The sequence below is a fragment of the Crocodylus siamensis genome, chromosome 5 (genome assembly GCF_052110815.1).
Source record: "Crocodylus siamensis isolate JL-2025a chromosome 5, ASM5211081v1, whole genome shotgun sequence".
NCBI classification, from domain to species: domain Eukaryota; kingdom Metazoa; phylum Chordata; order Crocodylia; family Crocodylidae; genus Crocodylus; species Crocodylus siamensis.
This window is the reverse complement of record NC_143399.1, coordinates 175,089,271-175,111,993: the sequence shown is the minus strand read 5'-3', so window position 1 is coordinate 175,111,993 and position 22,723 is coordinate 175,089,271. Positions and strand designations below refer to the sequence as shown.

The 22,723-nt window shown below is 38.7% G+C and overlaps 1 protein-coding gene across 2 annotated transcripts in view; it reads left to right on the top strand.

Moving 5' to 3' along the window:
- RSU1 (Ras suppressor protein 1) overlaps positions 1–22,723 on the top strand; it is a 176,899-nt gene that overhangs the window by 57,346 nt on the left and 96,830 nt on the right. For both annotated transcript variants that reach the window (XM_090047217.1, XM_090047218.1), the window contains 4 exons: positions 1,516–1,634; positions 3,087–3,169; positions 3,438–3,552; positions 18,672–18,804. In XM_090047217.1, coding sequence (XP_089903343.1) covers positions 1,516–1,634; positions 3,087–3,169; positions 3,438–3,552; positions 18,672–18,804 — 450 coding nt within the window. The remainder of the gene's footprint in view (positions 1–1,515; positions 1,635–3,086; positions 3,170–3,437; positions 3,553–18,671; positions 18,805–22,723) is intronic.

Genomic DNA, 22,723 nt, shown 5'->3' with positions numbered 1-22,723 from the left:
CTGCTGTGTTGATATGCCTCTATAACCTCCACAACAGGTGATGGAGATGTAATTTTTGATAGTTTATCTGTGTATTTCCTTAAGTAATTTCTCTGTATTTCCTAAGTAATTTGGATTGTGTTCATTAAAATTGGATCAATGTTTGTGTGTGCTTGCCAGTCGGTACCAATTCTTACAACTGAAAAACTTTTGGAAATTAAATGGTCAATATAATGACAACACACTGCCTCAGTTTTGGATATCTAACTTGGTTTTCTTAAAATGCTGTCAGAAATGCTGAGCACCTATTCCCCTTTTGCAAGGGGGATACCAAAAATAACCAATAAGTTTGGTAAAATTTAGGCCCAGACTCTTCTCCTTGGCTGGAAGCATTAACCTGAATCCCACATGCCATCCTCCATACGTCTCAGTTTAGAGAGATGGTGCTTAAACATTTAACATACAATCGATTACATATGGTTAAACATTAAAATCAACAGCACGGTACACAAAATTTAATAATTAATTATTGGCTGTTCCCCAACAGAGGAAGTCTACAGAGGAAAAAAACCTAGATTCGTGTTCATAGTAGAAGAATTACAGAAAGCAGTGATGGATTTACCTTGGTCCATGTATAGTCTGACTGAAGGGTCAAACTCAGCATGTTTTTATATGTTAGTCAACATGAACAACTGTATTTGAATCTTGCCCTTGGGTGTAAGAAATAAGAGAAAATAATAATGTTCCTATTATAGATAGCCTGTAGATGGATTGTAAACTTTATGTACCAAGTAGGGAAATCTCTTGTGGTTAAATCGGCATTCATGCCGAAATGTGAAATGTTGGTTCTGTAAATATCCCTATATGCCTAAGGCGATTGCCCTGTTAAACAGTTGACACCTGCTCCTTATCTCATTGAAGTTTATGGTAAAATTGTCATCAAAATTAATTGCAGTAGTTGAATACAGTAATCCCATAAAAACCTGTGAGGGTCCTCTTAAAAGAACTGACAGTGTTAACAGTAATACTTTTGTCACTGCCACCTTCAAACTACCTGCTCCACTTTCAAGGTTGTTGTTTTTGTTTTTGTTTGTTTGCGGGTTTTTTTAGGGGGGGGAAGGGGGAGTTCTCACTTAGTCTCCAATCTCTGTTTTATGTTTCATTGGTTCAGCTTGTCTCCCACCTTCCTTACTCTCCTCCTAAAATGAGTTCTATTCACTCGTCTCAAGCCCTGTTCCCACACTTGGCATTTTTCCTTTATTTGCTGTATTACTTTTAGTTTTGTGTCTCCATTTCTTCCTTGGCTTGTTACTTTTGTTAGCTAATCAGCATTTAAACCTTTACAAGGTCGCACTTGAGCGCTGCGTAACATTAACGTTTGTCAGAATCTCTGTATTCTAACACTGGTTTACAAGCACCAGTTTACAAGTGCAGACCACATGTATTATTTATGCTTATGATGAAATAAATGCAACTAGGGTACTCCATGTGGTGTGTTTCTGTTATCCTATACATGTCTTTTCTCCTTGTCAACAGTATGAATAGGTTGAATACCTTGCCTAGAGGATTTGGCTCTTTACCAGCTTTGGAGGTTCTTGACTTGACTTATAACAACTTAAATGAAAATTCCCTGCCTGGAAACTTCTTCTATCTGAGTAAGAGACTTTTTTTTTTAATCTATACATCTTGAAATTGTGCTTTGCATTCTGCAAGAAAAAATTTATTTGATAGAGACCAAACTCTAACCAAATATTTTAGATTCTTCCTTGGGCCCTCTTGACTATTTCTACATAGCTCAGCAATATGTATCATTGATATACAGTCACCTGACACCATTGGACATACGAGGACTTGGTTAGTAATGGTGTATTAGCTTTCTTCTTGGTAATATTTCTTGGAGTTGTATACTAAAATTTCATAGACGCCAAGAAGCTTTGTGGAACAGTAAAGAACGTCACCTTGATGTGTATTGACTATCTGAAAAAGAACAAGTTTCTGATTGCTTTTTATGAAAACATATAACAGCTTTGTGTGTGTGTGTGTGCACGTGTACATTTATATCTATATATAAATTACATAATATTGAAATGCGTGCATCCAAAAACATGTTGAAACTATGTTCAAGTTGTAAGGTGCAGTGCTCAGAAAGGCCAGAATTAGGTTTGCCTGTATACATGATGTGCTATATGAGCATGCAACTAAAGACTGTCATATAATGCATACATACAGGATGGCTGGAGGAACCTTGCATAGGCATTTCCTTATTTCTGGCATTTTAAATGCTAGAAGGTTTTATTTGGTTTTTTTATGTTCTTTTCTGCATAATGGTTTTTAATGATCAGAAGTTAAAATTTAAAACAATGCAGGTAACAAGGAAAAAACTTGTGAAAGGAAACACAAGACCTGCTCCCTGAAGCAGGAGGAAGGGATCCCTCCCCAAAGTCATCTCTCTTCCAGAGTATTTGCTGTTGTCTCTCTTTGTCTTAATATTCCTGCAACGGATCTTGCAAACCCCTGATGCTATGTGAATAAAAATGAGCTGAACAGTTCCACTGGGCCATCTTTTCCCCACTTCTACTACTGGAGGATGAGAGAGAGTATATGTATGAAAAATTATAAATGGTATGATTTCGAGCTCAGCTGTATTTGTATTTTATTATCCAGTCTTAAGGTCTTTTTACACTTATGCTATGCTCTGTTAGCAGTAAAAATAAGAGTATTTTTTTCCAAAAACTCGGTCAATTTTTTTGTATGTTTTGGATATAAATTGGGTAATAAATAGGAATCAGAGGTAATAAAGAGTAATGGCTCTTGTTCTGACAGCTCAGCATTGAAACTGTGTGCCAAAACCTGCCGGAATTTACTATAGTAGAAATTGTTAATTGTGTCAGTCCTTTTAGATATAGATGTTTTCCTGAACTCGCCAACAATACAATAAGCCAGTAAATCTAAGTTTGACCTGCTTGTTATTATTGTGAGCCCTGGGTATGTCAAAGGCTTTTCACCAAGTCAGGGTTATTAATCAAACCTGACTCCCTTTTATTGATCAGACCTCAAACAGTTGGGTTATATGCCACCCTGTTTATATATTGCTGTTTAATTTGCAGCCACCCTGCGTGCACTCTATCTAAGTGACAACGATTTTGAAATCCTGCCGCCAGATATTGGGAAGCTCACAAAGTTGCAGATAGTAAGTAATTTATCTAAATTCTTGGAAAATCAATTCACTTTCACAGCCCTTGTAGAAGTAGAATCTAGTCAATTTGAGAAGTCGTGGGGTTTGTTTTGAAGGAATAGCCCACTACACCTGATACCGTTTCTTGTTTATCTACAGTACTTGTAAATAAATTGGAAGAATTGACTGTTTGGGGGAAGGCAATGGGCAGAGAGTAGAGTTCTGTTTTATGTTCCATTATTTTAACTGAAAATTGTTCTGACAACTTTGTATTCTCTGTAAGCTGAGCCTTAGAGACAATGACCTGATATCACTGCCTAAAGAAATCGGTGAACTCACTCAGCTTAAGGAACTTCATATCCAGGGAAACCGCCTAACCGTGTTGCCCCCAGAACTAGGTAAGCTTGTAGAAGGTTGTTTATTTACTTGAATAATGATAATGCAGTGTGTTTCCAACTGGATCAACTAAACGAACTATTAATCTCTAAGAAATATTATTTGCTGAAGTCATCATTGCTGCCATTATCTATTTATTCTCATAGAAACCAACCTACTCTTTCTCTTATTGGGCATCTCTGAATGTGCTTAGGAGAGGAGGAGCTAGCGTAAGAGGCAAGTTTTACCAGATAGCAAAATTTGCATATCATGTTCTGCTTTGTATACAAACTGTTTTAGGGTGTTGTCTATCTGATAAGGCTTAAAGTCTAACTGGGTATGTTAGAACAGTTGTTTTATTCAGCAAAAAAGCTCTTTAGCATTTTAAATGGCTGGATAAAAATAGTATGTTAGGATGTATTTTGTGGGAGGAGATTTTGTTTTGTTTTTTCTCTGAACCTTGCTTGTGTTAAGAGAAGTTTGGCCAAAAAGAATAAGATGAGTCTAAGTTACTTGTTAGACTTTTAAGTCTGTGTTTTAGTATCTTGTCTCATGTTGGTTCAATTACTTTTTTCCTGAAAATAAGGAAACTGGAAGATGACCTATCCATTTTTTATTTCTTTGTTATTTCATCACTAGGAATATTTTTTTCTTTAGTTGTTTTCATTTGAAAAAGGAAAATCTGGTTGTAGGTTAACATTTATTTATTTATTTGGTTTTTAAACTGCCCTATAAGGCTCACAGCGGCTTACAAATTGCATGAATTTGCCTTGCAGTACCTCCTATATGATGCTGGAGTCGTACCTGAAGTAGTTCGCGGTGTTTTATGATAACCTTTAAAAAAACTTTTTGCTTTAAACAAGGAGCTGCTTCAGTTATCCATTGCTGGAGCACCTGTATTTTAAGCAGGCACAGTTTTTTGCCCTTCCAACTAATATTTCCTGAAACCAAAATGAAAAACAGTTTGGGAACGTAATGGTGGAAATGTTCATATTATATGAATCTATTGCAACCAGTTTGTGTGTTGATTGGTGGCTATTTATGTATACATAGCACTCAGATATCTAAATATTTATTTTACATTTTAAATAGGAGAGCTAAGCTTTGTTACACAAAGGCTAAAGAAAATTGTTTGCGTGTTTGGAAGTACAGATTTTTGGGTCTTTTTTCCCTTTTTTGGTTCTGTTACTTGTTCCATGTCTCTCTCTCATTGTAGCAGACTCTACCATGCTGAAGGTTCTCTTTCCCTCACCACTGATAGCCAAAAGATACCCTTCTAACTCCTTAATTTTGGATGTGTGTGTTATGTTTCATGATGTTGATATATAATTTTCTATAGCTTTTTGTCAGAATTATGTTTAGTTTTGTTCAGCTAAAATAACATTTTAGAAACCTGTGCCGTTAATATGAATGCACTATTTTTATGGTTTCCTACTTTATAGTCCTGGAATTCTTCAGAGTGGAAAGTCAGTTCTGTAATGGGTAACCAGTTTTGGTGGCTAATTAAAGTGTTCTACACATACAGCTGGTTGCCTTAGAAGTATCACAGCAAATTCATATGAAAAACTGTTTGTGTATACAAGGGTAATGCTTGGAACAAAGATCTTGAAATGCATTCTAGAGTGACCTGACAAATGCAGAACATGTTGCTGATGCATTTCGTTGCAATCAAATTTGACTTGGGTTTGTTTGTATCATGATGATACTGAAACTGTATAGCATGAAAGGGACTTACACTATCGAAATGGTTTTGCATCAGAGTATATTAGCTGTGCAGCAAGATTTTTCATGACATTCCTTACGAGACAGCCTTCCACTATAATGCACATATTAATTTTCTTATATTTCTTTTTTATAGTTTCACCCATGAATCCTTACTTATGATATAATCGCCCATTTCTCTTGCATTTTATGCCCTGTATAATATGAGAAGTATATCAACTTTTTTTTAGCTTTTACTTCTGAAGAGACTTGTAACTCATTCTGACTGTGTAACTTGTTTCCTGTAATTATGTTTATTACAAGAAAAAGAGTTGTGTTTACTAGTACTTTGGTCCCTTGTGAGAAAACTAAGTTATGAGGTGCGTAGGGGCTCATGTCACAGTGGTGGCTCAAGTATACATATTAGAATAAAACCAGTTCATTTGGAGTGGGATTAGGTCATTTCATGTATAGGAGAAAGCACTGAAGTGCATCTGAAGATGAAAGTGGAAAATGGGCAGAAAAGGGCATCCAGATAAAAAAGTTGATTTGGAAGTAGGAGAGGATTTAACAAACATAACTAAATGTTAATCATTACTAATGGCACAGGTCAAAGCATGTCAGTTAGTAAAGATTAGAACCAGCCTGTGTTGTGTTTAGTCGAGAGAACCTGTCAGTAAATGAAGGAAGAAAACAAATATTGCTGTCCAAGAGAAAAAAGAAGGAACTTTGTACAATATATTTGTTCTTGATTAGGATGCTTGTCTGTATAAACAGTACATGTGAATGATGAATACAGGAAGTGATTGAGAAGGGGGGTGGAAGTCACAGCTGGTTTTTTATCATTTGTCTCTCAAAGCTTGGGTCATGAGGAATGGTGGTGGGCAGTCATATATAAACTTTAAAGAGGTGCTGGCATTTTTTTCAAGCATTTAAAAGGTTATGTGCTGCAATGCAAGACAAATAAATCATGATTCACTGCAACAACAGAGTTGCAGTCAGTTATATAAATGGCCTAGGAAGCACTAAATCTGTCACTTTGTGTATTCTGACCATTTAACAATTGGAATAGTGTTGAAAAGAAAGCTGAATAGAAACGAGGCAAAGCAAAGTGGCTGATGCAGTTAGTAAGATCAGCAGTTGGTGATTCTGAAGCTCACTGTTTGGTCATCACAGTAGACCCTGGAGAAGACTACCTGAGTTGAGTCAAGGAGCAGGAAGCACCAAGACTGTAGGGGAAACATGGAATCATTTACATACTTGAAGTCAGATGTGACTGAATAACATTAATATGTGGATTGAACGGCTCTGCAACTTTGCAGAGAAGGTAACGAGCCTATTTTTGGTTCACTTGTATCAAATGTAGTAAGTAGCATTATCAAGAAAAGAAAAACCATGTGCTATTGATGTCTTCTGTCAGCAAGAAGTACGACAGTTGGTTTGCTTAGGATTCATTCCATGATCATGGGAGAAACAATGGCTTTGTTTGAGTGCTGTTAATTCTATCATAACTTTTTTCAGAGCTGGAGATAGAAACAGATGGCTTTTAAAAAATACTAGTGACAATTGTTTTAGCCAAACATTTTTTTTTCACATTAATGAAAATACTGAGCTTGTAACTATGAACTTTAGTAGTTCATATTTGAAATATTGAATATCTCTTTCCAAATTAAAGTCTTTTCAAGAGTTCCATAAAGCTTGCCAGCCTCCTTTCATGTAAGCTAAATGTATATTTTATGATGGTTTCTCTGGCTTTCTTAGAGCAAAGGAAAACCAGATAATCCTCAAAATAATTCTGCTATCATTTTTTTATTTTTTTGTATAAAGCTAGATTATTTTTGGTGAATGAAAAATTGACTTTACGTTCTGTCATATATGTACTCATTTGGCACATTTGCTTCTAACCCTCACAAATCACAACTACACATAGGGAAATTCTTTTAGATTTTGTAATATGAGCAATATGAGGCCTGATTAGGAGGTGGATAGTAAACCTCTGTGGGAATGAACTAGCATGGGGGATATAAAGTATCTCTTTTAATCTTTACTTCAGACTCCTAGGCTAAGATGGTAAATAAGCAAAAAGAAAAAATCTTTTAAAATGTGATGTGTCATTGAAATAGTGAAACTAAACCCAAGCAAACAAGAAAACTCTTGACCAGCTGTGCAGATCAAGTTAAATTTTGCCATTTTTCTGCTTAGAAAAGGAAACATAAGCATACTGTCCACTATGGCAAGTGTCACTGCACCCTCTCCATCAGCAATACCACCAACGTGCAAGCAGAGTCCTATGATACTAATGGGAAATATGTTTATATTGGGACAATTTGGGTACTAGCTTCCACGGCAGTACTTTGGGGAGAGTCATTTGGTTATTTAAAAGGCACTTAGTAAAGTTCCCTCTGTTTGGAGCTGAAGTAGAGGTAGGGGTACAGTATGAGAAGTGTGTTTGGTGAATTTCATTCTGATGTACCAATTATATGGATAAATAGAGAACTTGTCTTCCAGGACTGCCAACCTGGCATTTATTAGTTGAATAATATAACAGAAAAATGTACTCAAGTGTAGACCAGAAATAGCATGTTTACCTTCAGATAACACTTCTAGACATGTCTGACTAACATACTGGTGTAACTTAATAAGAAATGCTGGCATATTTCTTACCTCTAGGTTAGCTTAATATTTCTTACCTCAAGGTTGGTTTAATGTAAAATCGACTTTTTACATTGCTCAACAACATCTTCAAACCTAGTTTCTGTTAAACTAACCTTGAAAATAAAATAAAATTAACATTCACATAGATAAAGAATAAAATTAGTAGTTGCCTGGATAAATGATATTCTGGGGAAGAGTTGTGAGTTTTGTAAAGGGAAATTACTGTCTCACTAATCTGCTGGTGTTCTTTGTGGGTTTTAAAAAGCGTGTGGGCAGGGGGATCTAGTTGATATATCATATTTGGACTTTAAAGAAACTTTTGAGAAAGGTACATACCAACGGCATGGGAAAAGTTGTCATGGGATTAGAGGGAAGGCCCTTCTGTGGATCAAAAACTGGTTAAAAGACAGAAACAAGGAGTAAAGGTAAATGGTCACTTTTCATGATGGAAGAAAGTCAATAGTGGGTGCCTGTCTACATGTGTGCCTGGGACAGCACCAATTTGAGCTGGGGCAGTATAGGCCTCTGGTGGGCTGGGCTGACCAAGTGCTATTTATGCCCTCAGGGTCCACACATGTGTTTTAGCACGGTAAATACTCCGCCCTGAGATAATACTGTCAGGGACGATACTGTCTTATGGCAAAGTTAATTAGTTTACTGAGCCCTAGTACCAGCACAGGTGTAGACTCTGACACTTTTCTGTGGAGCTAACTAATCTACACTGCGGTGTAGTGCATGCATAGTTACATCCCCTGTAATGAACAGGAGATAGGTTTAAAACAAACAAGAGGAAATTCTCTCTCTAAACACAGTTTATAGCTAACTTGTGGAACTTTTTGCTACAGGAGATTGTAGAGGCTGATAGTATAACCAGGTTCAAGCAGGGATTCAATAAGTTCATGATGTGCAGGTCTATTGGGAGCTATTAAATAGCATGTATCCGGTGACATCACTAAACCAATAATAATGCTAGGAAAAGTATGACAGAGCATTATTCTAGACATGCCCTGTCCATATACTCTCCCACTAAAGCATCTACTATTTGTTGCTGTCAGGCACAGGAAACTGAGCCAGTAGACTATTTGTGTAACTAGCATGGCACATCTTACATTCTTCTGAGTAATATGAAAGATTTGAAATGGGGCAGAGCAAGAAGTGGGGACAAAATAAAACTACAGTACACCCTGAAAGTATTTCCTATAGCTGTTGGTTTACATTTATGCAACTTGCATTCATTTTCATACGGTATTGTGGCTTTTGTTAAGCTTTCTAAGACATGGACTTGCTGTTTTCTGGGTTTGTTTTTAACATGCAACTTCTTCTGTTGCTTCTCACATACTTACAATATGTTGATAGATTTTACCCAGACTGACTACACCCTGATTTTTGTATGAGCCTTATCAGCTTAACCACATTTGTTAGATACTATTTTACCTGTTTTGCCAGAATTAGCATTCAAGATTATTATAATTGGAGGTAATTAGAGAGATTTTTATCTGTCATTAAATCTTGTTTACTCTGCGTTTCATGGCCCTTTATAGGCAGTTTTGCTGTTTGTTCTGTGTGTTCAGATAGGTACCTATATTTATGCGGATGTTTAGAAAAACACTGGGGAAGTATAATATCTGAAAATTAATCAGATTTCAATTTGATGGTGTCCTGTCAAAACAAAAACACCTTTGGTAGTTGAAAGTGGTTTTGGAATTTGGTTAGATGTGAAAGTTTAAAGGGTAAACTGGGATTGTGTAACCCCATAATGTTGGCTATTAGATAGAAAGCTGCTTTGACATTGCATTAGTTTTCTTTTTTTCCAAAACCATGGGTCACTGACATCATCCCCATTGGATTCTCAGCTGATTGAAAATGAAAGCGTTTTGCAGGGGCAAAGAGCTTACTTCTTGGGATCCTAGTAAGCCATCCCTATTTAAGCCATCCCAAACATAGAAATGTTTGTCTAACCTATTCTTATCTCAAAATGTCCAAACTGTGCAAATTGTATTGTTGAAATCCACACTAAAATGTTTACTAAACAAAAAACTTGATCTATTAGTAAATTTGAACCTTCAAAAAGATTATATATTGCAGTAATTTGGTTTAGGTCTATATTCAGTGAAAGATCTGTTTCACTTTCCCCATAGTTGCCAAATAGCTTAATTTAACCTAGTCTTCAATTTTAAATAACTTTCTTTTAAAAGTTTAAAAAATACTTTCAGAAAAAGGGAAAAATACTTTCAAAAGGATGTCTTGGACTCTTGTCAATATGCTGTTTCTTCTCCAATTTTCCATATCTACCCACACAGTTCTATCAGTATGGTTGCCTTGGTACCTGCTCCTGAAAGATGTGAGGTAGAGTTTGACTGCTGAAATAGCATGATTTTTCATGAAGAAGTACAAGTCATTAGCACAATGGTGTTTGTTTAGCAGTACCTTGTGTACTGTATTGAAGACATTCTTGTTTTGTGGCTCCTATCACTGAAACTTAATTTTGTTTGTAGATTATTTTAGTCATCCCTCTAGGCTAGGGACAGACAATCAAAAAACCTGAGCGTGACTTGATTCAATCTTTGCAGATTAGTCTAACCTGATTAGGCTAAACCAGTTTGTAACTGTGTAGACATCTACTCTGGATGGAAAAAATTCAGGCACATGCCTTCAGTGGCTCAGGCTAGAAGCTGGGGGCGGGGGGGGAGATGCTAGAGCAGCCCTCCCTTACCTTCCACAGGGAAGCTGAGCTAAGGAGGTTGTGGCCAGGCCCAGCCAGAATGCTCTTATTATCCACACCCCCAAGCATCCCAGCAGGGAATGTTTATCACCCCTAACTCAGTGTTGATCAACCCATTAAGAAACAAAGCCTCTCTTCATTAGTTCAAGCTTTTAAACAGCTTTTCCAAGGAAGGACATTAAGCTACTGTTGATTAGCTCCAAAAAACCTGTCTGCCCTTGTCTTCTCCCACAGCATGGACTGTAGCCAGCATGTGGTCTGCTAGCTAATGCTTGGGTGTTTACATAAGGCAGTGTGGCAGAAACAAGGGTGGGGGAATAATCCCTGCTTAGCAGGGAGAAGCCAGGCAGATGCTCTGTGCCTGCAAGTTTCTGCCAGAGCTCTGGCCAGGGAGTAGAGGGGAGGGGCCAGCCCTGCTGTGGAGCAGAGAGGCCCAGCCTGCCTTGAGAGCATGCCGAGATGCTGGGGGAGTCTGGCAAGGGGTCTGGGACAGACATTTTATAAACTGGTTTGAGCCAAAGCAGTTAAGTCTGATACTACATTCAACCAGATTTATCTCAAACCAGTTTCAGCCATTTTCACACTGGTTTATGTGCACTGAACATGGGTTAAACTAGTTTCTGATCACTTAAACCAGTTTATATGCAAATGACTGTTCCTTGCCCTAATGGGAGATTTGTTTCATAAAACTGGTAGTAGAGATTATTACGAATCCACCCATTATTTGAGTTCTAGCTAGTAAATTTGAATTGTCCAGTGTCTTGAAGAATAAATCCCCGAGTTTTGTCTAGCTGTCTACATTCCATTTTCCTACTGTGCTTAATACCTGAAATCTTGTATGTGGAAGAAATCAGCTCTGTGCATTCTGCTTTTTTTCCTAACTCTCATCTTCAGTCTTGACACATTTGTAAGTAAAGTCCCCTGGTGTCAAACTTCTCATTATGCTTTAGTGTAATGACTCTAGTTGACCTTTACTATGATTTTGGAATTTTGTATAAATATCTCAAAATGTGGATTTGAAACAAAGTGAATGTGGACTTATAGAAAGGTTCAGGAGAGATGGTGCTGAAGAATGAAGTCTTTTACGCACACAATCGAAACAACACTAATAGAAGCATTGCCCATTTGCTTTGTGTCACCTAACCTTGACTTGAAGCATGCAAAGCCTTGAAGCGGCCAATTCCCATGCCTGTTTTTTCCTTGGTCTTTTAGCTGCCAGTCCCTACAAGCAAAATAGCTGTAGTAAGATCAGGTTGAATAATTAGATAGATTAGACCTAGAGGACCCAATCTTACTTATGTCATCAGAAAGATTGAGAGGTGTTTTGAAGGCAGTGAGTAGATAAGAAAAAAATAGTAGGAGAAAGGCAGAACAAGAAGCACTGATTGGATGTTAAATCCAATAAATTCAAGTAAGAAATAAAGCTAAAAATTATAACAGTGACAATCTAGGACAGTGATAAATTCTCTCTCTTGACTGCCCAATTTGCTGGAAGATATGCTTTAGTCATGTACACTCTAGTTACTAAACATATTAGGTAATTGGGTGAAGTTTTGTGACATCTTATATAAGAGATGGTCAAACATAGTTGATCTGTTATTTGTCCCTTCTCCTCTTCAAACCTATCAGTTAACTGAAACATTTCTCTCAGTTAAACTTGGAATAATTGAAATGCCTGTAGAAGTTCATAATCTTGGTGCTAGTATTCCTCAGTTGGAAGGAACTGGAAAAAGTAAGATAACTTCAGGCGTTAAAATCAGAAGCTTGGGTTAGTCATTCAGACTTCCCTTTCCAGAGGTGTCCTCTGATTTTGCCCAGTGAGCTAGGACTGGAAGAACCTTTCTGCCACTGTCAACATCTCTTCTGAATATACTGCCATGTGGGCAACAGAATGGGCAAAGAAATGTGCAGCTCCGTTTCTTTACTTTTCCCGGCAACTAATAGCTTGAAGTGTTTTGTTGGTTTTCCTTTCATTCCCTTTCGTAAGATTTTTTTTCTTCTTCCCCACCATTTAATTTTTGGAGAAGTGAACTATTTCCCATTAATGTGCTTGTTGTGTGTTCTCCATTAACCCTATTTTGGCGAACATCAAGCCAAATGTTCTACCAGAAGCAGGAAAAATCCACACAATAGGTGAATCCAAATGATGCTTACAGCTACTTCAGTAAAAGGTTTTTGCAGCAAAATGACAGAAATATAACAATAAAATGTAATATCATCCTGGATCTTTTGGAGGCGCTTCAATCTAGCTTCAATTTTTATAACTGGTGTTTTTTTAATAATTTGAATCTCATTAACAAGCAATGTATATTTTAGACATATGTTATGAAGTTATAGTTTTGTTTATCAGATTGAATTTTATGATTATTTTATCTGATGCCAAAAAAGATTTGAGTCACACTTAGCTTATGTACCAGAATTTGTTCCTCTGTGCTGTCTTATCAGTTCTTTTCTATCCCTTTTCTGTTACTAAAACTGTAGAAGAGGCTTCAAACAGAAATGCTGTCATTCCTTGTAGAGAGTCATGAGTTGCAAGTGTTCAGATTTGTATAAAAATTGGTAGTTTTTGTTAAAACAGACATATAAATCACAGTTACATTCCATATAACAAATGAAAACATAATATTTATATTATTCACAATTAATTCTCTTAGTACCTATGTTATGACCTTCTATTCATGACAGTTTTTCCACCCCCACACTTATGCCAATCCATCTCTATGGAGAACAAAGCACATGGCACCAAAGTAATAAAAATTGTAAGCCCTAGGGTGTAAAACAAAGCTAAAACAAACCAAATCAGACACATTTTTACATATAACTTAAGTTTAGGTTTTTTGTAGTAGATTGATCCCTTACTTAGCCTTTAATAAAATTGGATTCAAGGGTATTTATAGCTAAATAAAAAAATAAAGTTAATTTCTTACTTCACATTTGTGTGTGTGTGAGTCAGAGCTATAAAGGGAAGGAACATTTAAGTTACAAACTTAATGCCATCTATAAGAAAAATTGGTATGATCACACCAAAGGACTGTGTTTGAGGTCAGTGGTGAAATATACTGTTTGGGAAGTAGTGAGGGGAGGCAGTAAAAGGGAGACAGCTATAGGGATTATGGTATAGGGCCAAATATTGCCTCCTGTGTAATTCCATTGATTTTACTGATGCTACAGTGAGGATGAATTTAGCCCATTATGAAGAAGTGTTCAGCTGGTATTTCACAGGCAGGATAATGTTTCAAATGCTGAATGCCAACTTTCACTTTTAAAATGTCACAATTGTTTAATTACTTCATTACATCTTTTTTTAAGCAGTATAAATGCTCCTTGGTGCTCTTGAAGTGAGAAGTGCTGTTTTTTCGTTCTCACTTTTAATCTGTATTTGAACTAGTGCCTGAGACTCCCAGTCATGGCCTAATGTATCACTGAGCTAGAGCCTATAGATCCTATGCAAATGCCTAATGAGAAGATAGTCTTGAGAAGCTTACAGTCTAAAATGAGATATCTGGTGACCAGAAGACAAAGAGCACAGGAAACAAGACAGTACTGGTCAGACTGATAGGTAGCTCAACACCGTCTGCCTGGTATTTGCTGGAAATTAGTTGTATTTAACTATAGAGCAAACTGTTGCTTGGTTGTTTTTTGTAGGCTATGTCTGGCTTCTGGAGACATTGAGCAGTTTATACAGTACAGTTTTGTGCCACCAGCATTACAGGAAGATAAGGAGAAATACATAATGCCATTTTGAGGAGCAGTTAAACCTAAGGATGTGAGCAGGGACAAATAATGACTGATGACCAATGATAGCTGTGAACCAAACTTGCCTAAATGAAAGTGGAAGAAGGAATATTTGGTTTTCTTTGTAAATAGTTCAGCTTTGCTGGAGCTCCATCTTCTGTACTTTCAGGTGGCACCTACTAAGTCATAGGCTTGTGTTATTAGTATTGTTTGATAATACTGTGGAAGCACAAAAATAAATTACTTTTGAGTTGTTTAAGCAGATGTTCACATTCACTGTGTAGGTCAAATTTGAACAGTTCATCCTTTGGTATCATAAGTGCTGGAGACATTTGATGGTTGCAAATATTTATGGCAGGCAACAAAACCACAAATTTTATTAGAACCACATTTTTTTATTTTAGACGGACACATTCTAAAAGTGAGCCACTTAATCTGATTTCTTCCCTTCTCTCTCTGGTTTAGTTAGCCTTGTATCTTCAGTGTCTGTCCTTTCTTAATCCTGGTGGATTTAAGTTGCATATGAATGCAACCCTTGTGCCAAGGCATCCCATAATTGAGGTAATTAATGCCTTTTAAGGGAGAAATCATAGGATAGGTGACATTTTTCCTTTCTCACAAACTGAGTTCAAATAGCTTGAAATATTCCTGTTGGGGGGACTCATGATTTTACCATGTTGATGAAGTATCTGAGCAGTACCGTAAGCCTTTGATTCTTAACATGATTAGAGCTACTTCTTGATTTTCACCATTGCTTGTCAGACTGGAATCAGGGATCTGATTTTTCTGTCTCAGATCTTGAATAGTCTTTTGCTCCTGTGTAAAATGCTGCTGTTTTGATCTCATCGGGTAGCTTTTTTACATCAACTTTGAATCATTTTATCCCAGTGTAAATAGCTACTCAAGGTACAAAGTTATGGAGATTGGTTTTGGGGTTTTTTTGTTTTTTGCTGGAAGTGAATCAGGACTTCAGAACCTGATATTTAGGGGTAATATTTTTAATTTTAAATTATATTTATAAATTTACATTCAAATTAGAGCAGCTCAGTGCTAAGAAAAATCCTCTTTAAAAGTATGGTAGTGGCAGCGAAAGGTCTACTAGTGGGACTACTTTACAGGAGAGCAAAACTTAGCTGTATTCTCTTTCCTCCAGCTGCCCATCTATGGAAGCACTGTTTTAAGGAGCATAGCTTCTGATACTTCACTTGGTGTAAAAGTGAGGCAACGGGCCCAAGCCTCTAACAGTCATTGACAGTCTGCTAGAATAACCAAATTTTGTTTGTGATAAAGTAAACAAGTACTATTTAAATGGACTGATGTACATGGGTAGAACAAAACAAAAATAATCGATGCAATCTTCAACACTTATATTTTGTTTCAGTCTGCAGCACTGGATTTTTCCCAAAGGCAATTTTGTGTTTTCACTTACTAAAAATATCCAAATAATTTGATGTGATCTATTTAGCAGAATATATGTATTTCTTAAAGGCTTTGGGATAGTATTCTACTTATAAAATTTAAATTACACATACGGGGGCACATCTGCCCTGACCATTTTCCCACCCAGAGCCCCAGTACTAGAGAGAGTGGCATAAGAGCTTTTGCAAGCACTGCCCCATACTAGGATTATATTTGGAATGTTGCTTTTCAGCCCTACTGGGTTCAGTTTATTGCACTGAAAAAGTAAGCACCCGCAAATATTTTATCTGCGAACATATAAGAACATGGACATTGTTGCAGTTATACATGTGCACGTCTTATGTAAGTTATGTGGGTATCACTTTGGCAATGCTACCATGAGTCCAGTGGTAAAGCTTGTTGGAGTCTTCTCCTGCCAGCTTGTACAATTTTTCTGGTGAAAGTGTTCTGTTTATGGGCATTGCTGCTTCATCCATTACTTCAAAAAGAGGGCAGGGATTAGGATAGACATAGACTCAGTATTCCTAAACATTATAACTAGATATGACATTTTTGTGAAGCTGGTGGCAGGGGAAAACTTATGTGGTGTATTTCAAATGCACACACCAACAGTTCGTTGTGTTTAAGGGATCCTCTCTTTGCTGTAATATGCTTTCACTTCAACAGCATGGCATGTCTTTAAATTGATTAAATTTAAATAAAGTGTATGATATTTAGAATCTGCAGCAGGAACTTTACATTGAGGAGGTGAGAGAAAGTTAAGGCAGCATTCCCCAGTTTATTTGGTATGGGCTGTAAATTATTGAACCAACTCAAGATTGGACTCCTCAGCTAAGAACCTTCCTGCTGAGATTTTGGAAATATGTAACTCATTTCCATAAGCAAAATTGAATTTGCTCTGTAACGTGGCTAAATTTGCCTCACTGAATTTAACCATCTATATTAGGTGTACACAGATTGATCATTTTTATATGTCTACAACACTTACAGAATTATAATGGTTAGTGAATGCTTACTGTGTTTGATGGCTTTGGAGAGAAATGCATATGATTCTTTTGCAGGTAATAAAATGAAAAATCCAATTTGCAATTGCAGAATAAGCTTCTGAGTGATATATGATCTTCATAGCAGCATCGGTCAGAGGGTTACTGCTAATCACAGTGCTGGCTTGCTTCCCTAGTGGCTTGTGCCTTAAAACTGAATAGAGAACAGGGCAAGTCTGTGTCTTGAGCCAGCTAGCAAAGATTTAGATGCACCAGTTCCTAGCTTATTAGGTCCTCTTTGTCACAGTGCTTAATCCTGCTGCCTGATCCTTGTTAGAACAGCAGTGCTGCTGAGTCCTCTAATAAAGGAGATGGGTGTGAGACTCCTAACTAGAAGCACTGAAGCGTAAGGCAGTTAGGGCAATTGCCGCCTGACTGACAGAGGGGTGAAATGCTTCCTGCATGTTATTACTTAAAAAGAACAGACTTCAGACAGCTGACAGATGAGCTTTGCTGAGGTAATGGTAACTTGTTGATAGGCCTATATGAGACAAGTGTCATCTTTTCACACAGTATAATGGTCTAGCTTTACCCTAATTATGTTAACCCTTTTTCATAGAAAGAGCAGCATTAAGGATTAAATATAATGCAGAGCATGGTGAAATACAGCCGAGACCACCAGCAGACAGCAGTTGGTTGAAGCTATTGCAGTCATATATGCATGTTAACTCTATATATACAAATGCTATTGGTTTGAAAAATAAGCACATCATTTATTCTGTATGGAAATAACAGTTTGGTTCAGCAGGCGTGCTACACTCGATGCTATAATTATAAGCTAGTTTGGTTAGATGAAAAATGCTATATTTTTTCCATTATGATCTACAACAGTTTTTAAATTGTCATCACTTTTGTTATAGCCCTCAGTCACAAAATGCACAATAATAAATTAAAAATAGTGACCATGTTTTATTTTGTATTAAAAATCATTTAATGTATCGAATATATATATAGTAATGTCACTGATTTAATAAAATTAGAATTTAGTATGGTGTCCCCAGGTCATGGGGAAATTCAGCCTTCAGTTGAACATAAATTTTTCTGGTTGAAAAATGTAACAGTTGCCGAAGTTTCTAGTAAGTCTCAAGTCCTTGTTTTCAAATGAGCATATATACTGGCAGCTTGTAATTAAAAATGTTTGCCCTTGGACTGAGAAGTACAGCCCAACAGTGAGCTGTAGGATTTCAGGAAAAACAGTACTAATGTTTGGTATTGAAAAGGCTAATAACCAACTGAGGTTTGTTCACTGGACTTGCGCTCTGGGCATTGATGCTGGAGATGGATTGCACCATGGGATATTGGCTATGGAACAGCTCATGTCCCTGTTCATTCTTGCTAGCCACTGTAATGGAAAAATACTAGTGAGCTGTCCTTAAAAAATTGGAAGCATTTATGTTATTCTTTATGGCATAATATTATTATAATATTAGACCCCAGCATAGTTAGCATGCTCTGAAAAGATAGGCACTGGCATAAGAGTCAGGAAATCTTGAGTTTTAGTTCTTCATCTGCTCATTCTGTTAGTGCTGCATTGAATTTTACCTCCTATATAGAAGGCCTGACCAAGGCCTCTGCATTAAATCCAGATGAAAGCTTAATTTAATGAATAAATATGAAGTGCTTGGAGCCAAAGCAATACCGGCTGCAAATCGTGTGATACAAAGTAAGTGGGGGATTAGGGGAGGATTTGGTTCTACAGCTTCTACGATGGAAACGAATGTGCCTTCCTTTTTCTCACATTAAGCCTGAAAATACTGAAATTTGCTTTGACTGTAGGTGTTTTGTTTCTGGAAGAAAGAACAACGTCATATACACAATGAGAAATTAATCTGTGATAAAAGATTTTCTTTTGTTTGCTCCCTTTCAGGTCATTTGGATTTGACTGGTCAAAAGCAAGTCTTCAAAGCAGAGAATAATCCCTGGGTCACCCCTATTGCTGACCAGTTCCAGCTGGGAGTGTCTCATGTTTTTGAATATATTCGTTCAGAAACCTATAAATAGTAAGTATTAAATATTACTGTATTATGCCAAACAATTTTTTTTTTATGGAGCACTTGATGAAGTGCCCACAATTTGTATACAGCATATAGTAATAATGCAGAAGACATAAATGTCTTTATGGGTATTGGTTGTAGCCATGTTGGTCGAAGGCAGGGGTGGGCAAAATACGGCCTGTGGGCTGGATCTGGCCTGTGAGGCCATTCTATCTGGCCTGCGGAGCCCCTAAAAATATTTAGAAAATTAAAATATATCTGTCCTGTCAAAGATGACAGGAACCAAGGTCGATAGGACCCTGGAGAAGCCTCGGAGGGCTCCCGCAACAGCAGGGCCTGGCCAGCCCTGCCCTCCCAGCTGGAAGCCCCAGCAGGGGCTCTTGGCCTGGGACCATGTGACTGCCCTGGCACAGGAAGCTCAGGTAAGGGGTAGGGGGAAGGGCAGGGGAGGACCCCAGGGAAAAACTGAGCGTGGGGAAAAGTGGCCCCTCACCCACCCCATGGCCCACGTTCGCTGCTGCAGCCACTTGCAGCCCGCATGGGGCTGTCCTGAGCAGACATAGGCAGCCCCATGCAGGCTGTGAGCAGCTGCAGCCAGGTATGGGGCAAGGGAGGGGCTGCTTTTCCCCCCACGCTTAACACCAGCTTGTAACCCAACCCCACTGCCAGCCTGGGCCCTACACCAGCTCTGGGCTCACGCGTTGGGGCTGTGCTGTGGCGGCAGCAGCTGAGGCCCCCCTGCTTGCCGCACTGGGCAGTGTTTGCTGCTGCTGCCCAGCAGATGAGCTCCAGCAGCAGGGCCAGGTTACAAGCTGGTGCTGAGCACTGGAAAAGCAGGCACTCGTGTGTCCCGTGCCTGGCGCCCTATGCTGCAGCCATTCATAGCCCGCATGGGGCTGCTTGTGCCTGCTCAGGATAGCCCTGTATGGGCTGCAAGCAGCTGCAGCAGGGAGCGTGGGCCACGGGGCAGGTGAGGGGCCACCTGTCCCCCGTGCTCTGCACCAGCTCCTTTCTTCCTGGCGAGCAGGGGGTCAGGGCTGTATGCTGCCCCCTGCCTGTACCATGGGGCTGGGGGGGCACTGGGGAATGAGCGGCTGCAGGAGCAGGGCCTGCACTCATGTCCCAGGGCCAATGCCAGCAGAGCTCAAAGCAGGGTGGCAGGAGTACAGGGTCCCAGCTGGCAGGAGCTCTATGGAGCCGGTCCAGCTCTCCCCCCTCTCTGCTGGTACAACCCAGCGCAGTTCCACAGACCCCTGCCAGCCTGCATCCCGCTCTGGGCTCCACCAGTGCTGGCCCTGAGATATTGGTCCCAAGACATTGGGACATTGGTCCCAAGATGGTGACCAGGGGGCAGAGCACCTGTCAAGGGGCAGGGCTACCCATGCGGCCCTGGACAGCTTGCCACAACTTAGTTAGTGGCCCTCCTCCCGAAATAATTGCCCGCCTCTGGTCTAAGGACATAGGCAGACAAGGTTCTTTGGGTAAAAACAGTATCTTTTACTAGACCAATAAAATAGTTGGAAAAATTCATCTTTTCAAGCTTTTGAGTACAAACACCCTTCTTCAGGCTGAGAAAGCGCCTGCAGTTTTTCTGTACTCTTCCTGAATAGCATAGAAGCCAGAGGCCACTATGCAAGAATATCAGTCAATGAAAATGCAAATTAAGGCAATCAGTGGGTGAGAAACAGATGGGGGAATATACACCTGGTGATAACCTTTCTACTATTTACCAACTGTCTCTTACCTGGGGTTTCAAATGTTGGAGAGGTAATAATGTGCCATAAATCCAATGTCTGTATTTAGTCCAGTCAGAACTCTTGTGGTGGAGGAGATATGTTTTATTAGACCAACTAAAACGTTGCAGAAAAATTTCTGTTTGCAAGCTTTTGTGTTCACACACCCTTCCTCAGGCAAAGGAGAATGCAAAGATTTAACAGTTTCTCCCAGGTAGAAATGAAACTTCATATTGCACAGGAGAACTGGAGGATGGTATAAGTTCTCTGGGTGGGAAAATTCATTTGTATGCTAATTAGGCTCGAGTAAAAGTTGGAGACGCTTATTTACATCAGAAGTGTCTGATGGCAAGCAGGATGTTGAATTTTGCTTCTTTCTTGTTAAGTTGTTTCATATTGCACGGTCCATATATTTATATTTATATATAAATATATGTACAGATTTCCCTTGCTTTATATGAGTTCTGTATGTGCGAATTAACTGTTATGTGATGACCCTTTTATACCAAAATTTGTTATATGTGAGGTAAATTCTCTCATGCAAACAGTGTTGTGGATGCCTGCAGTCAGCTGCTTTGTGCAGTGCACTGTGGGAGTGACACACACCAAAATATAGTCTTTTGTGTGGAGCTGTGCCTCTTGCTCATCTGTGAAACATGTTTCCGTAATTGCCATCCCCATTATGATAGTGCCTTATGCTTGTGTGTACTGACTGCTGTTTGTGAGTACTAAAATTGTCTTGTAAAAGTAGTAGAAATGGGTCTGATGGTCAGTACAGTCGAGATCTTGGAACATATCCCTATTTGTTACATTGTAAAGTTGGTTCCCTTTCAAGTTATGTAGCGTTTTCCAGGAATGCATGTACAACATAAAGCAAGGGAAGTGTGTGTGTGTGTAGGAAAAAGCAGTTTTGTAAATTTGCTTTGACAATTGGAACTGAGAGATCAGAGAGAGAGTGGTTGTCTTGTGAGAAGTGTGCCCCCACAGGTCATTGAGTATTTTTGTCCTTGATAGATTTTCAGTGTGCATTTATTCTGGTATGCAGCTTTTGTTTGGTTTCTCCAGTGTGTTTTCTATCAGGGCATTTAGCTCAGTTAATGGGATGTGTTAGATTTCTGGAGGTGCAAGTATAAGATCCAAGAATGGTGATGGTTCTGTTGTGGGGTGTCTCTGTTGTGGGGGATGGCAGAGATATGTTGACAGGTTTTACATTCGTTGTCATGTCACGATCTGGATCCATTATGTGTGTTTTGAGCCATAGAACATTGGTTTCTGGTGGTGAGTTTGGAGAGGTTAGTGATCATCGTGTTTAAAAAGAAAATGTTGGTGCTGGAGTATTCCAAACCATGGGCACAGCTACGGGCACCAGAATGGCCCTACAATATGCCAACCTTTTTATGAGTCACCTAGAAGAATAATTTCTCAAGGACTGCACCATCAAACCCATGCTATACTTAATATACATTGATGATATCATCATCTGGATGGAAAACCTACAATCTTTGATTAATTTCCATCAGAAATTCAATAATCATCACCCCTCCATCGACAGTCTCTTGAATACTCCAGCACTAATATTGTCTTTTTAGACACCATGATCACTATTCAGCACTATAAAATGCAAACCACCGTATACAAGAACCCATGGACCAACATACATATCTGCACAGAACCAGCAATCACCCTAAACACACCAAGAAAGCTGTAATATACAGCTTTAATTCAAGCTGTATATTACAGGGCTTGTATATTACTGTATATTACAAGCTCCGATACCATTGAATTTGCACTGAGAACACATGTAACAATTGAACGTAAATATCCATAAACATTTGCAACCCGTACTAGATGTAGACCCAGTTCTTAAAGAGATCTTTCCAGAACCACACAGCCTAGCCTTTAAACAAACACTGAACCTTCTCACAAGACAACCACTCTCTCCAGTCTCTCAGTTCCAGTTGTCGAAGCGAATCTAGAAAACACCTTTTGCGACAAACCTATGAACTTCACTTCATCAACCTACTGGACTAAATATAGACATTGGATTTATGGCACATTATAACCTCCCCGAAATCTGTTACCCCAGATAAGCTGTCTACTATTTACCAGCCACATCTCATCACCAGGCCTGAATTCCCTTTCCCCTCTGCCCCCAACCTGTTTCTCACACATTGACTGCCTCAATTTGCATT